We start from the raw sequence: 15,367 nt of genomic DNA on the forward strand, positions 1-15,367 counted from the left end.
GTTATGTACCTAAGGTACGAAGTAGCCCTTCTGAAAGTTTTAGGTACTTTACACCGCCTACTTATTTAATTTTGGTACCCACCTAAAAAAAGTTCTGCCGTCCTAAAAATTTCCATAGGCCCCTCCAATTGAAAGACAATCTACATGAACTTTTGGCGACAACATTCACTACAACTAGAAGAAGCCTCAATTAAAAAACAGACACAATGCTGAAACAAATGTATGGACCACATAATTAAATACCGAAAGGGATTTGTACAAAATGCTAATGAGATTTTCTTAGAAAACCCCGAAATGCGCGCTCGAAACGAGCACTCGAGAAGAAAGCCCCGAAAGTAGTCGAGAACCCCAAGACTGCTCTTTTCCTGTACGTTATTCAATCTAGATCCGCGATGTTGCGTGAGGATCTTCTTATATATTATTATCATATACCGGAATACTAATTGGGTTTTAGTCGTGGAACTACTTGTTCGCAAGTCGTACAAGATGCCTTAACCGACCTCTATTCCTTACGCCAGCCACTCGCCAAGAAGTTTACCAAGAAGAATGCCATCCACCCGTTCGAAGATCCCGCTTCGCTCGAGTTTTTCAGCGAGAAAAACGACACATCGTTGCTCGTATTTGGCAGCAGCTCCAAAAAGCGCCCGCACACGTTAACTTTAGCGCGCACGTTTGCAAGCAAGATCCTCGATATGTTAGAGTTTCATCTAGATCCAGAGAGCTACCGGCGAATCTCCCAATTCAAGGGTCGCAAGTTTGCTGTTGGTTTACGGCCTATGATGTTATTTTCGGGGACTGCTTTTGAGAGCCCCGTCGCAAACGAGTATACGATGGCTAAGAGCATGTTGATCGATCTGTTCAAAGGCGACGCCACGAGCGACAAAATTGATGTAGAGGGCCTACAGTACATCGTGTCTGTGTCAGCCGATGAGCCCGTAGGCGATGCCGTAAAGCCGGCGATCCACCTGCGCATCTACCTCATCTCGACGAAGCGCAGCGGACAGCGGCTCCCCAGAGTCGAAGTAGAGGAGATGGGCCCTCGCATGGACCTCCGTGTTGGCCGGATGCGGGAGCCCGAGGAGGCGATATTAAAGGAAGCTATGAAGACGGTTAAGGTAGGCGAAGAGAAGACTAAGAAGAATGTAACGACGGATAGCATTGGTGACAAGATTGGCCGCATCCACCTTGGTAAACAGGATCTCAGCGAACTGCAGACGAGGAAGATGAAGGGACTCAAGAGAAGCCGAGATCTGGAAGATGAGGAAATGAAGGATCCCGTTATCGACGAGGACGCCCTGAAACGTCAGAAGAAGTAATTGGCTTTTTGTGGGCAAAGCGCATGGAATGGCGTTCTGGCTGGGTTGATTGATTGGTATTACTACACTACATGCACATGTCTTGTGGAGTTGGGAGTTTCCCGTTGATGATATCTATACCTCGTCCGATCTTCTTCCCACAGCTACATTAATAGCATCTCGTGCACCCTACTGCCGTGACTTGAATTCTTGATACATTTGGCCCACGACCTTCCGACCCTCGTTGTCCCCTGATATCCACTCCTCCGCCGGGAAGAGATCGAACATGCCAACTTTATCTAGAAGCGGCAGCGTCGCGCGCATCGACTCCTCCAGCTGCGCCTTCTTGTCTTTGTCCTCAGCTTTATGCGCTTCGTTGTAAGCGCGTATGTTTATGAGCAGAGCACTTTCAACTTCGGGTTAGTAGTTTATATTCGAAGTTATGAAGAGAGGGACGGACCCCATAGTCCCGGTTTGTACTTTACTTCCATCCGGGAGTGTTATTTGAGGCATCTCGGCGCCTAGGGTAGCAGAGTTGAGAGCTGCGAGCTTATTGTCGCGGTCGACAATAGCATTATCCGTCATGATTATTAAGACTCGTCCAAATGATAATACTTTTAGTAAGTGCTGGACGGTGCCAGAATACGCAGGACATGAACAGATATTAAAGATTTGGTTCAAGGGTAGCTATATTCAACCACAGGTGATAATTATTGCAAAATATATATTTCTACAAAAACACTGAGTGTCTATCGTTTGTTGTTTAAACCTGGGCGGAATCGTACCATATTGAAAGTCATTGTGGGTTGATGAAACCGGCCGATAACATTGCCCCGAAAAGAGCGACCCCGATTTCTCGGATCCGGGCCCACTATTTCCGGCGGATGACATAACTAGGTTCCGTCGTTCGACAACCGCTCTTTCTGTCGGAGGAATGATCCGGCACATGTGGAATAACGTTGAGATCATATAAAGAATATTGGGTTTGTATTATGGTCATGGCATACCTCAACTACTAGCAATTCGATTTAGAAGCTCAGGCATCGGCGAAATCTATATTTGATAACCCCAAAGGAGTACTTCGATAGTCTATTCAGAGCAGCCATGGCTTATTGACTGCAAATAATAACCTACACAGTCGTTGCATCCTTGCCGACTATTATCTGCAAGGAGAAGGAAGTCTTTAATTGGGCACTACATATCTAGAGGAGAGCTCGTTGAGAGATCTCGGATGACAAAGATTACTCAAGAGGCTAGTTATAGATATCTATTTTATCCATGCTTCATTCATATATAATATTATATCTCACCGACATGTTGAATTTTTTACGTCGAGTTTAAGTTACGTTGCCATGGAAAATTCTCCGGCGGCGACTAAGATACCATGAGTCAGTCTTAACGGATTCTGCCGGCCACGAGAATGTACGAAAATGTTGTCTCACATAAGCGGCCTTGGTATGTTCTACGACAGCGGACCTGAGATGGCGACGACGATACTCATCCGATAATGGCAATATGGAATTTCCCGTCAAATCCCGAGTATCTTCTGCCGCAAACCTGAATTTAGAGAGCATATAGACTAATGGTGTCAAATGTTGGTTTTAGGGGATTGATTAATTGGGAAGGGGGAGAATGATAGTTAGTGGTTAATAGGAAGCTTGTGGTTTATCTCTAGGTAGTATTATGATCTTGAAGTTTTTATTCAAAAGAATACAAATCTCGATAGCCCAATATAACTGCCTCGTGCCATATTGAGTGCATTATGAAGTATTTGTAGTAAACTACATTGGCTTCCTTTCATGCAACCCATAGTGCTATAATTAAACCCTTGCATCATGTCACGTCATTTCATCTCGTGCTTAGGTTTGTACATACATACATATGTACATACCTATGCATTATACATGAGATACCCCTGTAGGTAGCAATCAAAATTCCCATCTGTCTTGAGTTTAACTTCATAGGTAAGCCCGGCACAAATAGCCCTTAACACCCAACAACACTAACTAGAGTATTGCATTTCCCCAGTCTTATTGTCGCCAATCGTAAACCTCTCTCGTAGTTTTGTGTCTTGGAAGTGGCCAATGTATATTGTTTTAGCACACTAATTATTGAAATTTCCGTAAAATTGGTGCTATCGGGTTGTACTAATACAATTAAGGAAGAAGCAAGTTCAGCTTGCCATGTTGCCAAGTCTCAGCTGCACAAAAACATACGTAGGGGCAATTAGCTGCTTAGTCAAAATATGACTGTGATGTAAATCGGTAGATAAACAAGACGAAATGTCATTAGATGACGGGTCAACAACCTAAGGTGGCAAATCCTTAAAGTCATTCAAAAATTTGTTGCTTTTACATATGTGCTGAGTATCTGCGCAGGGATAGAAGAAAATCAAAAGCGTTAAGGGGTAAAAGCTTTGGCCAACATATAGGTATTCAATTTATTTAAACTTCAGTCAGTGCATCTAAATATTTAACACCTACGTTTGACTTATGTTTAGAATGATACACCAATAGTGTAGTAGTATAGTAGTTTAGGATGAGGTGTGTCAGCGAAGGCGTATAAATCAAACTTGACTTTTTGGTGGTTTCGGATTGAGGTAAGTATAAGCACCTCGCAGAGCCCCTTTTCGAAGTTACTTACTTAAAGAGTTGTGACTAAGCCGTTATGAATCCATGGTCTTTTCAACTGTTGTCTCACCCTGTGACCATAAATATTAATTCACAGTTGCCGGACGTTTATTGTAGTCTGTTGGCTTTGTCCTCCATTTGTTGGAGTATCCTGGCTCATAGACCCGGCAGACTTGCCGATCTCTATGAAATGTGTACGTGTATCGATTGATCTTCACACGTATTTTGTGGGTGCTCTTTCTGGGGAGGATGAGCAACATTCGAAGGCAAAAACACGTAACTAATAGCATCATTGTTACAGTTTCATGAGCCTGTTTTATATCGTGACGACTACCACACCAACTTCTCATTCACTATCAAACTGCAATTATGGTTATGGCAGCCCACATTGATGATATCTCGGATGTAGTAGTATAGATGGTGGTTGTAAGCGGGGAAAGTCACTGATGGGTACATAAGTATGTAGGTACCTAATATACCTAATTGTTTGAATTACTGGATGTACCTATTTACTTATATTAATATAAGTACATGTAAGCTGGTAGATGGGGTATATTAGTAATACCTACAGAATAATAAAATAGTTACCCAATTATTAGGTACCTTTCTTAATATGTCGGACGCGCAATTATCTCATTGTTGTTTATCTTAGTTGCACTGCAGTACGCCTCGGCTGAGAGAGCCGCCTTATTACAACCAAAAACCGCCGTCACTACCTACCTAATCCTAAGCGCTAGCCCCACAAGTAAGGTACTTCGTGAATACCTACCTAACCAAGACCCAGCGTGCCTTCAGCTTTTGAAACACCAATTTACTAGCTTAACCTGTCTGTAGCTCTTGGTCTTTCGTTATTCACCTTTTTGCGCCCACATTCGTTTGTGCCTATAATTTGTTTTTTACCCCCCTCAGCCCTGTCTTCATATTATTCTATCGCATATTGCAGAAGGGAATAATTTTCGCCCTTGCTTTCTATTTCATATTCTAGGCGGGGAAATCATTGTGCTGCATCAGTTAACTCAATGACTTAAGGTGACATCGTTGTATTGAACCTTGAGACAAGCCCCCCTCCTCATAGTTAATCCAAGTTGCGAAATTCCCCCTTTTTTGATCTCCAGGGCGACTGAGAAGTAGATCTACTAACAGATCTGTCCGCTGACATTCTAACTGTCCTCAGCTGGGCTGATCCACCCGGCTGCAGAGACACTTGCCATGAAATGAGTGGCTCAACCTTGATTGCTACGGCCCTACCAACCGTCAAGCCTGAACAGTCATTTCAGTCTCCCAGCCATTCTCATTCGCATTCTACCACAGAAACCTATCAAGCCCAGTCAACCTCGACTGCCTCTTCGCAAAATCGATTCTCGAATTCCAACACCCCCCCTCGCCCACCTTCTTTCGATGTACCAACTTTCGATTTTGGCACGGATTTCGACCCGACTCTATCCTTCTCGGGTCAGCTCTTGAACGATAGTACCAATGAGAAACCTACGATCACTCCCACCGAAGACAATATGCCCGGCTTTGAGGCTAGGACAGGCAAGGTGGGGAAATGGAAGACGGCAATGAATCGATCGCCTAGACCATCGTTGCAAGTCACAGAGGATTCTGAAGAGGTTGCTGAGGGAGGGCCTGGTAACGACGAAGGCGCCAGCAACTCCAAGCTGCTGAGTCCGAATCCACAGGAAACGTATAGAAATGTATCAGAGTCGCTTGTATCGTTTGCTAGACGCTCATGGATATCTGGATCGCGGTCGCCCTCGCCCAACGACAAGAAAGACGAAAAGAAGGATGAAAAAAAGGACGAGACGGAAGTAACATATAATAGCCGGCCTAGCCGTGAACGGTCCGCTAGCAACAGCTCGATTATGAAACTTAAAAGGTCTTCGCGAAAGCGCCCAGCGTCGCCCGGTAGTAGCGATGGCGGCAAGTCAGCCGACTCCGTTAGTAAATTTGGCACATACCTTAATAGGATCAAGCAACGGCAACCAGGTATGCTGAAGGGGAAAACTCATACCGATAATGAAAGTCTTACTTCCTCGACGGCCAGCATTGCGCCCCCATCTACGGAGACCCGCCAGTCACATAATTCGGAGACGAGCAATAGTACGTTCCCAGAGGATGGCCCGCTCGTAAAACCGTCACGATCTCGAGACCCTCTCTGGTCAGCATTTAAGGGGTTAGATAACGATTATCATAAATTTCAAGCGCAGACAAAACCCAACGTCAATCCTGCTAGTGCAAAGATGGATATGGTTCGAAGCGTGTTGATGCGCTTCTTGGGGAACTATGCAAATCACTCATCAAATAAGAGGTTGCACCACGAGGATTTAGAGCGGAGAGCTATCATTTTGGACAAATGGTGGAAAGGACTTCTCGAGCTGCTGGATGGGAAGACACAACAACCTGTTGCAGGAGCTGACAGACCTGACCTGCTTGATGCTATGACATCTATTATGATGCGACCAGAATGGCGGCAGTGCAACATTACCTTCTGTCCACTGGCAGATCGAAACTCCACAGAACAGTTCGAAAAAAGGGCTCGAGCCAGCTCTAATATGTCTTCTTCTTCGCTAGATTCCACGGATTCTGCCTTCCTCGCCGAATCTGCAAGACATAATGTAGAAGTTATGTTTATTACAAACTTGGTGTCGCAGATGGCCATTGTGGTAGAGAAGCTGTCGCTTCGACATGCTCCTTTAAGCCTTGTCAATTTTGCGGGTAAAGTTTACGCTTATGCCTTTTTCTTTGCGCCAGGCATTGCGGGCGTGCTCATACGCTTGTGGTCTTTAAATTCGGATCAGATACGCCGCGTTGCAGACGAGTTCGGCCTGCCCCGGTATGGTCACGGTGACAGTGATGCCATCGCAGCATTCTTCCCTCCGGCCGTCAGCGGACTTGGTTGGTCCTCCGTCAGGGCCTTGTCTAGTTTACTTAAGCAACCTGCAACATTACCGGTGATGGCAGCCCAGATCTCCTGGCGTGGTCCGTGGGTCTCTAGGTGGACTGGACGCGATACAGACTTATTCTTCATATTTTGCAAGTACTATTACATGCTGGCCGAAGAATTTATGCCATCTGGCTTACCCCTCGTCGAGAAAGCTCGCGCCCCGGGTTTTGTCCTTGTGAACGCCCAGATACTTTCCATTTTAGACTCCACTATACATCGTCAGGCAGCTGTCGAGGCTATGCTAGGACCTCCTCTCTCAGATGCAGTTCACGGTGCCGATGCGTCGGCTATGGCTTTGCCTATGCCGCCAAATAACAATATCATGAAGGGGATGAGCGAGAACCGCCTTATAGTACTCTTGAAAGACTTCCTGTCTAGCGCCTCGATGTTCTTCGCAGGCGCACGACATACGTTTGCCGAGTCGTTTATGGCCATCATGAAAGCTGCCGCTAAGCGGACCTCGCAATTCGACCACAATGCATGTTTCACAATTTGCGATTTTCTGGAAGAAGCATTGGTGGCTTATGACAATTTTATTGACGTTCAAAATCCCGAATTTACCTACGTCGATTGGCCCTTCTGGATCGAGGTTTGTAAGAAAATATTGAACTCGAACCATACAATGTCCGAGATTCGAGTTGTCTCTTTCATCTTCTCGATCTGGGACGTTATCGAAAGCAATCAGTCACGCAAGGAGACCGTATGTCTGGAGTGGTTACTCCAAGAGGAGGTGTTCAATAAGCTATTTACCAATTGGTGCCCTATGGTTAGAGCTTACTATATGCGGTTGCTCTGCTGGAGATTATGTAGGGACGCTGGCAATGCGACTGATGCAGACGCGTAAGGATTTTGTAACCCCCCTAATTCTAGAACTCTGCTCACTCTGCCACAGCAAGATCTTTCTCGTTATTTACTTACGCCTCAAGACTGTATGGTCGCATTATCTTTGGCTAAAGCAGGTTGCGGACGATCAAGGAAAATTTCCGCCGTCGACTGCGCCATCGTTTCCAGCCCCTGGGAAGCGATTCATGATTATTCGTAGTGAATTGCCTACTGCGCAGCCTGGACTTATGATGAGCTTTGACTCTTCTGCTTCATCGCCACAAACTGACCTGCAGTCAAGCCCAGCAACTGACTTTGAATCCATGGACGCCATTGACTTCGACATCGAGCCGAGCTTTCAGAAGAAGAGAAGCAGTATTCTGGGTAAAATTTTCTCATTTAGCGGTAATACTTCTGCCGGCAGCGATTTAGAATCTGTGAGACGCGAGACTGCGGCTTCACGTACTCGACCAATCTTACCTTCCAAGAGTTCTGCAAACATTAGCCCGTCTGCATCTGACTCGGACAGTATAGGCTCGTCGCCAATTTACGAAGATATGCGGTCTATTTTCAAGTTTACGCTGTCATGGAACCCTGCTGGCACAATGCCTCCGCCCAATCGTATCCTCACTCGCCCGCGGCTACCAAGTCCTGCACAATACTGTGTCGCTACAAAGGGTCGGCCCGACAATGCACTGCCACCTGCTCCTGGTCATCCGGCTCCAACTCGGGCGGTATCCGGAAGCCCTAATCCTGGGTTGGTCGATTCCGCGAGGAATGCCGATCCATCCGAGGTACCTTCGTCACCTCCTCGCATTTCCATGACGTTTGATCGCCGGCAGAGTTTTAGCCAGATGAGTCCTATTGAGAGGAGCAGCGAGGATCTACCACTCAACAGCCCTGTGAGCCGATCCAGTGAAAACAAGGATGAGGTGCCCCCCCGCAGCCCGACCTCAACTGCTCCAACACAAGAACCACTTGTCATGCCAGTTGAACCAAAAGGTGTCTATGCTACGGGCGCTAAGTATGCCGGCCGAGCCTTGGCTGAATGGAGCCTAGTCGTTGCCGAATGTAATAGTTTCGTCGATCGAAGGCGAAACGAGGGTGTTCCAGGTTTGAGCGATGTAGAAGTACCAGCTCTTGAGATGGATGGCTTTAGGAAGCTCGCTTGATTCACTCTCCAACACCTCGAAACGAGGTCTCAGGAACTTGGATTGCATACCCGGCGTCATATTGCAAAATGTTGAGTGATTTCGTTCTTGCGGATTATGGTAAAAAGAGCCAGATACCTTACGGGGAGTTTGGAGTTAACCTTTGGCAAATTCGACATTTCGGACAACTATTTGACTTCGCATACATTGTTCGAGAATCCGGAAGGGGTCGGTTATATTTATTTCTACTTGCAACCGAATCGTTGACTGGCGTTGAGCAATTGTCATATCTGGCGCCGAGAAACTCGAATTTTCTTCTCATGACCAGGGAATGACACAACATACCCCATCAGACTTGAGCATATATTAGGTTAGGGCTAGGAGGTACCGGATACAACTCTGGAGTGATCAACAGAAAAAACACAAGAAAACTTTACTTTAGGGACGGATTAGATCAAGGTGGTAGATATGCGAACGCACTTTGCAATTTCGGTTCATAGCCGTGTAGGTATATACATAAAAGAGGCCCCTTCGATGGGAAAGAGTCCATAGACTCCAGCACATGAGCTTGAGCTTGTATCATAGCATTGCATCAACCAACCGTCAGGACGGATTATATAATATTACTCGACAGTGGGTTCGACTTGAGCCCAATACCCTTGCCTGATTTCTCTGATCTGTTCAACCGCAAGTGATCCATATTATTTTGTTCTTTTCATATACATTTTCTGTTCTAAATTATTAAGACTGAGCAAACCTGCTTCTAGCTCTTAACCTATCACCATATAAGTACAAGCAGATCATACCAACGGCGCACAAAATCGAGAGACCGCCAAGCAGACTTACTCCTCCACCCACGCCGAGTTTTTCGTACATGGGCCTGGAAAATAAGATCGAGCCAGCAGCGAAGGAGCTTCGTGCGAAGGTGTTGGCGGCAAATAGGGAGGCTGAGTATTTCGGATAGCACCGAGCAATATAGAAGCTCATACACTGGAATGCGATGAAGATGGAAATAAATAAAATCATAAGGCCAATGATTGGCACGATCCAGTGGATATCTGGTCGCGAGGTCCACGCTAGAAGAAAAAGGAGTCCATCAGCATTTTATATTCGTTTGCGAGACGTCTAGGATAAAGAATAAAATATCTTGCTCACCGAAAATGAACAACCCGATCGGGGCAAGAAACGTCGTCGCCACTCCCGGAAGCAACCTTGCTTCGGGAAACCCGTATAGAGGTGGCGGTTCCCGGCGCATTACAGACTCCGCCTTGAGTCGGAACCAGCTAATATAGCCTAACACGGCAATGAACAGACCCGGAACGAAAGCCAGGAACGGCAAGCCGGACTCCCCAAGATTAAAGCCGTGCATGTCAGAGAACACTATCGGGAACGCCTCGAAGAAAGAATAGTACGTTGCGTAGAGAACTGCGGCGTAACACGTGGTGTAGAGGATGGCAGGGTCAAGCGCATTGATCTGAAAGGGCTTGATTAAAGCGTAGCCAACCTCTTGAAATGGACTCATGTGAGCGCGCTTAAGATCCTCCTCACTTATCAGCTCAGACCGTCCTGTACGAGCTCGGAGCCGGTTCACCCTCCTGTGTAAGATAGTATCTGGGTTCGTTTCAGGCAGGGTCAAGAACATGAGCACCCACACCGGCGCCGCCATCCAGAAGAGCTCCCATCCACTCCATCTCCAGCCCTTCTCCGTTACCGCAAACCCGGATATGATAGGACCCAATGCTGGTCCCAACGTCGCCGACGACGACCATACTGTCAGCACATAGGGTAGTTTCCACGCCACGAACATGTCGTCAAGCGTAGCACCAGCTGCAGCAAGGCAAGGCGACCCGAAGAAGCCCAGCAGAAAGCGAAGCACGAATAAACCGCTTAGGCTATTAACTAGCGAGGCACCAAGTGCTAACATCACGAAGATGAAAAAAGTCACTATGAAAATGCCAGAGCGTCCGACTGCTGGCATCTCGGAGAGCGGCGACCAGAGAAGAGGCCCGAGCCCGTAGCCAAACACATACAGCGCGATACCAAGTGCGGCTACTTCGTAACTCGCGCCGAAGGAGGCCATTACATCTGCCTCTGCTGGGGCATACAAAGAGGAGCCTATGTAGACGGCAAAGGTGTATAAGCCCATCTGCGTAGTGATGAACAACTTTTTCCCGAACGGCCAGTTCACAGGGTTGGCCGGGTCTGTGGCACCATACCAGTCCACTATGACAGGCTCGCGTACAGGAGTAGTAGACACGGGTATAGTCTGGACGGACGCCACACCGCCTTTAGGGGTTGCATTGCCGGCTACTGCTGGGCTCGGCAAACCGCTATCCCATATCTGCTCGGTACCGGCTTCAAGGTCCTTCTCATCAAAGGGCGTCACCGTACCCGTAGAGAAGACTGACGGCTCGACGCAGGAAGTGAATGCCTCTTGCTTCTTTAGTTCATGCTCTAGCTTGCGGTCCAGGAGCGCGGTTGGACCACCGACGTTTAGACTCGCCGGGAGCTGGAACGAGGGGAGCTCCTCTGGGTAAGGGAACAGATCCTTGCGGCCGAAGACTAGGCGCGCGATCTGCCCGATGCTGGTCTCACGGATGACTTCCCGCATGCTTTAGTCGTCTGTCCTTCGCGTGCTAGCAACTGACGATGGGCAATATAAATCGAGGGAAGAGAATGCGGCAAAGAGCTTGAGACGAGACCATGGTTTATTCCATCTCTAGCGAGTGCCTGGTTTCCTCCTTTAAAGTTGTGCGTGGGAATGAATCATGGCGATATCGCAACATTCTCTTCAGGGTCCGCATGCACGAGACAGCTCACTTCAGTCTTATCCCATCCACACACCCACTCATGATAGCGACCTGATTAATCTAGATTTTGTGCCTGAGATAACGACTCGGTGAGGATACTCCGGACAGCTCATCACGATATGAGGTCAGTTTAGGTAGTGTAATCTCGACTACGGCATGTGTACGACATGACGTCCTCGGAGATCGCGATTGACGGCCGCGTTTTTTAAGTAACAGGAACCACATTATCCATCTGATTGGTCAAACGGCGGTGATATATGCGCATTTTAATCATATCAGGTCCGGACTTCCAAATTTGTAAGCTGGAGATAAGGTCTGTCAATACTCGAGTTTGCTCTGCGCTTGGCGGCTTGCGAGGTAGGAAAGTTCTTAGCTCGATGCGAGTCGTGCGTATAATTCGAATATGTTGCTGCCCAAGGCCGGGGACGGATTAGCATACCGAGATTACCCACACGAGGAGACGGTGTGGGTGTGCAGAAGACGAAATTTTGAAGGGATATCACTGGCAAGTCCTTGGAGTAGGTCGCTTTTCTGGACATGGACACGGTTATATGTAGGAACGTGCGGAATGCATACATATTCTGCGTCCCCGGTAGTTCTTGACCCGGCCGAAAAAATTCAGGGGTCGCGAATGAACTCCCGATATTCGGTGGTAGGTGGGCTACGATCCAACCAATGAATGGCCGTGAAGACGTTGGCTCCCTCCTACATTTACACTTGCAGCATAACCCGGCCCGGAATGTGGTAATGGGGTCGTGGACTCCAGTTTCTCGGGTTAGATGTCTTTCCCGGGCATCCGAAAAGGTTTAACTAGGGGCTTACGACTGCATCTTGATGTTCAGGCGAACCCTAAACGGGACAACCTGGTACCTTTTTTCATCCAATGTGGACCTTACTGATATACAGCCCATCCCGTATAAAGATCGTATCAAGTAGCAGCAGGTTGTGGAACGTATCCGTAAGCTCCATTTTATTCAAACGTCCAATCTTGTGGACTTTGATCCTTATCTATCTCAACGGGAGTCGTCCTGTTGGCTTCTAGTATTCTCTCGATCCAACTGTAACGGTCTAGAGCTGATCCTCTATACTACAAGTTTATCCCGGACGTCTCTACCCCCCACTTGTATTTGGTGTGCTATCAAACTTCCGTAGATATATCACTTTTTTTCTTTAAGTCATTATCCACCACATCGTCTAGGATAGCATCGTCCTTCTTGGCAGCGGCAATCCTCGCTAGCTTGAGCTTCCGCGTATCGCTCTCAGTCTGGCGGGTAACCCACCAGGTTATTAGGGTAGTGATGATGCAGCATGCTACGAGAGCCATGGCTATAGCAAAGGATGTTTGGTACCGTGGAGCGTAACCACTCCTAAAGATCTGAGGACCGATAGCACCTCCGATCTGGCCGTAGCTATTTACAAAGCCAATGGAGAATGCAGACCCTGTCGCCCGGCTGGTCGTCTGGACACGCCACGGCCACATCATGGGGTACCAGGCACTAGTAACTGTAACAAGAGTAAATAATTACTTCCTTTATTAAGGGGCTAATGGGGTTGGTTATGTCTCGAAATCTCAATGAGGATACACTATCTCACAAGACAGACCGACGAACAGGGAAGAACGGAACTCTCAGCGTTACATACCAGCGTTTCCAATCATAGTCGCCGCATAAACACCGCCGCTATTGGGGTATGCTACTAAAACCCCGTAACACGCGAGAATGATAGTGAGGAAAGAGAGCGGGTATAGCGGTCTCGGGAGCCGGCCGTTATCGGCGAAGACCCCAGATACGCCGATCACGATGAGGCCTAGGATCGTGATGGGGAGGTTAAGAAGCTGTGCCTGCGCAATCGAACTGAAATATGTCGTCAGAATCAACAAAATCCCCGTCCATATATCCCTCGTGGACTGGGAGAGACTTACGTGAACCCAAGGTCTGCAATGACTGTTGGCTGATAGAAGCGCACCCCTGAAGTCCCGACTGTGAAGAAAGCCCAGATAAAGGTGAAGAGCCATAGTCTCTTGTCCTTCAGGGAGGAAACAATTTCCTATGATAACGCAAATATTAGTACTTATTTTCCTCTTCGAATATGTGTTACGAGTAACAACTCTTAGGTCAAGTGGATCATGTGTTTCTGACGCTTATCAATGGCCCCCTAAGAAGAGAACAATAGGGGAAACTCGACACTTTACATACGCTGAGCTTGAAATCCTGTTCCGTAGCCCTTGGCGAATTTGACGGGAGGCGCGCTTGTATGAATGCTTTCTCCTTATCTGTCAACCAGGACGCTGTCTCGGGAACTATGGAGGCTTTGTCAGTGCTGAAGGTCGCCGCGTCGTCCAACCAAATTAACTTACAGTCCGGCAAGAGGAACCATACACCGACCCCCGTGATAATTGTTGCTATTGCTTCAACCAGGAACAGCCTGCCGAATATCAGCGATCTGAGCGAGAGGTTACAAGAGCTGCTAGTAATCTCACCATTGCCATCCAGATAACCCCCCTGCTCCCGAAGCATGGTCAAAAGCGAACGCAAGGATTCCACTAAATATTCCACTCAAATTTCCGCATACGTCTGAGATATATATTAGCCCTAAGAATAACTTATTAATCTTGCATATACCCACAGAAGTAGAGAAGCCTGAGAGACATTTCGTCTGGTCGATACCAGTAGGTCATTTGCAGTATAATTCCCGGAAACATCCCAGCTTCCGCTAAGGTAATGGTCAGCAAGGCCTCGTTCTGTGGTCCAAGAGTTCTCACCTAAACCCAGAAGAAATCTCGTCACGTATAAACCTTCTTTATTCTTGACGGCGACATGGCATGCTAGCATAATTCCCCATGTAATCATCTATGATTCATCATTAGCGTTCACGTAAAAAGAGGTTGTTCCTAGCATAGGTACCAGAAAGGTAGTTAAACTCATCAGGGGTGCTTACGATTCTCGACTGCCAATGTGAAGGTGAGAATTTCTTGAGCAGTAGATTCGAAGGTGCTTCTCCGACTATGTATGGTATCTGTTTGGCACAGTGAGTTTTCATCATCAATCACACTTAATCGTATCATAACTGAACTCACATAGTATAAGACGGTAACTAAAGCGTATTCATCGGACGTCAATCCCAACTGCGTCATGATATTATCAGGAGTTCCTCTATTCATAATACGAGCGTTTGAGACCTTAAGCCGCTCATGTTAGTCGTGCTCTCTTGCCTTTAGATTATGGCTAGGGATGTGATATAAAGCTTACATTGTCCGAATCCAAGTTCTTGAACATGAAGATGATAGAGCATAAAGGCATAAGGTGCCAGTCGATTCGTCGAATGAGCTTTTTCTCTTCTTCTGCCGTCAATGCAGTACGTGCACGCATGCGCTCGGCATCGTATCCATCGATGGCCTCGCTGGCGGATACATCGTCAGTTACTTCGCCTCTTCGGGCGTGGTGGAATCCATCATTGACGCTGCTGGAGCTGGAATCTACAGCAGCTTCGGAAGATGTTGGTATAGTCGTCTTTGAATTCGACATTTTTCCTGGAATTAGGAGGCCACAACCTTTTATCCGGAGTAAAAAGGAGATTACTCGGATTGGAAAATTATTATTTATGTAATACAGCAGCGTATCAAATAGGCTGCATCTTTTAAGCCCGAGGGTGAGTTGAAGAACGACGAACGACGAAAAAAACCCAGCAGAAGCCCAACAATAATCATAGAATC

General features: G+C 47.1%; 5 protein-coding genes across 5 annotated transcripts; 2 read left to right on the forward strand and 3 right to left on the reverse strand.

The window, feature by feature from the left end:
- Positions 1-129: 129 nt before the first annotated feature.
- On the forward strand, positions 130-1,516 carry F4817DRAFT_261612 (Brix-domain-containing protein). The gene is made up of 3 exons (XM_049299296.1): positions 130-220; positions 284-367; positions 455-1,516. Exons 1-3 carry the CDS (start codon positions 207-209, stop codon positions 1,314-1,316), a joined length of 960 nt encoding a protein of 319 aa, XP_049162187.1. The 5' UTR covers positions 130-206; the 3' UTR covers positions 1,317-1,516.
- F4817DRAFT_261622 (uncharacterized protein) lies at positions 1,401-1,962 on the reverse strand. Its single transcript, XM_049299297.1, has 2 exons — positions 1,756-1,962; positions 1,401-1,701 (listed from the first exon to the last, which is right to left on the reverse strand). The coding sequence occupies exons 1-2, from the start codon at positions 1,878-1,880 to the stop codon at positions 1,485-1,487; spliced, it is 342 nt and encodes a 113-aa protein (XP_049162188.1). The 5' UTR covers positions 1,881-1,962; the 3' UTR covers positions 1,401-1,484.
- A 2,783-nt stretch (positions 1,963-4,745) lies between these two features.
- On the forward strand, positions 4,746-8,925 carry F4817DRAFT_261628 (DUF1765-domain-containing protein). The gene is made up of 2 exons (XM_049299298.1): positions 4,746-7,712; positions 7,765-8,925. The coding sequence occupies exons 1-2, from the start codon at positions 5,140-5,142 to the stop codon at positions 8,864-8,866; spliced, it is 3,675 nt and encodes a 1,224-aa protein (XP_049162189.1). The 5' UTR covers positions 4,746-5,139; the 3' UTR covers positions 8,867-8,925.
- A 462-nt stretch (positions 8,926-9,387) lies between these two features.
- On the reverse strand, positions 9,388-11,693 carry F4817DRAFT_261633 (MFS general substrate transporter). Its single transcript, XM_049299299.1, has 2 exons — positions 10,001-11,693; positions 9,388-9,921 (listed from the first exon to the last, which is right to left on the reverse strand). Exons 1-2 carry the CDS (start codon positions 11,454-11,456, stop codon positions 9,587-9,589), a joined length of 1,791 nt encoding a protein of 596 aa, XP_049162190.1. The 5' UTR covers positions 11,457-11,693; the 3' UTR covers positions 9,388-9,586.
- Positions 11,694-12,793: 1,100 nt separating this feature from the next.
- Positions 12,794-15,179, reverse strand: F4817DRAFT_356734 (putative pantothenate transporter; the record flags this gene model as incomplete). The annotated part of the gene is made up of 11 exons (XM_049305827.1): positions 12,794-13,158; positions 13,297-13,508; positions 13,577-13,701; positions 13,851-13,954; positions 14,012-14,079; positions 14,135-14,228; positions 14,281-14,367; positions 14,417-14,504; positions 14,593-14,670; positions 14,732-14,833; positions 14,904-15,179. 11 exons carry the CDS (start codon positions 15,177-15,179, stop codon positions 12,794-12,796), a joined length of 1,599 nt encoding a protein of 532 aa, XP_049162191.1.
- Between the last annotated feature and the right edge of the window lie 188 nt (positions 15,180-15,367).

The sequence above is a fragment of the Daldinia loculata genome (assembly GCF_022478755.1).
Source record: "Daldinia loculata strain CBS 113971 unplaced genomic scaffold F4817scaffold_7, whole genome shotgun sequence".
Classification (NCBI taxonomy): Eukaryota; Fungi; Ascomycota; class Sordariomycetes; order Xylariales; family Hypoxylaceae; genus Daldinia; species Daldinia loculata.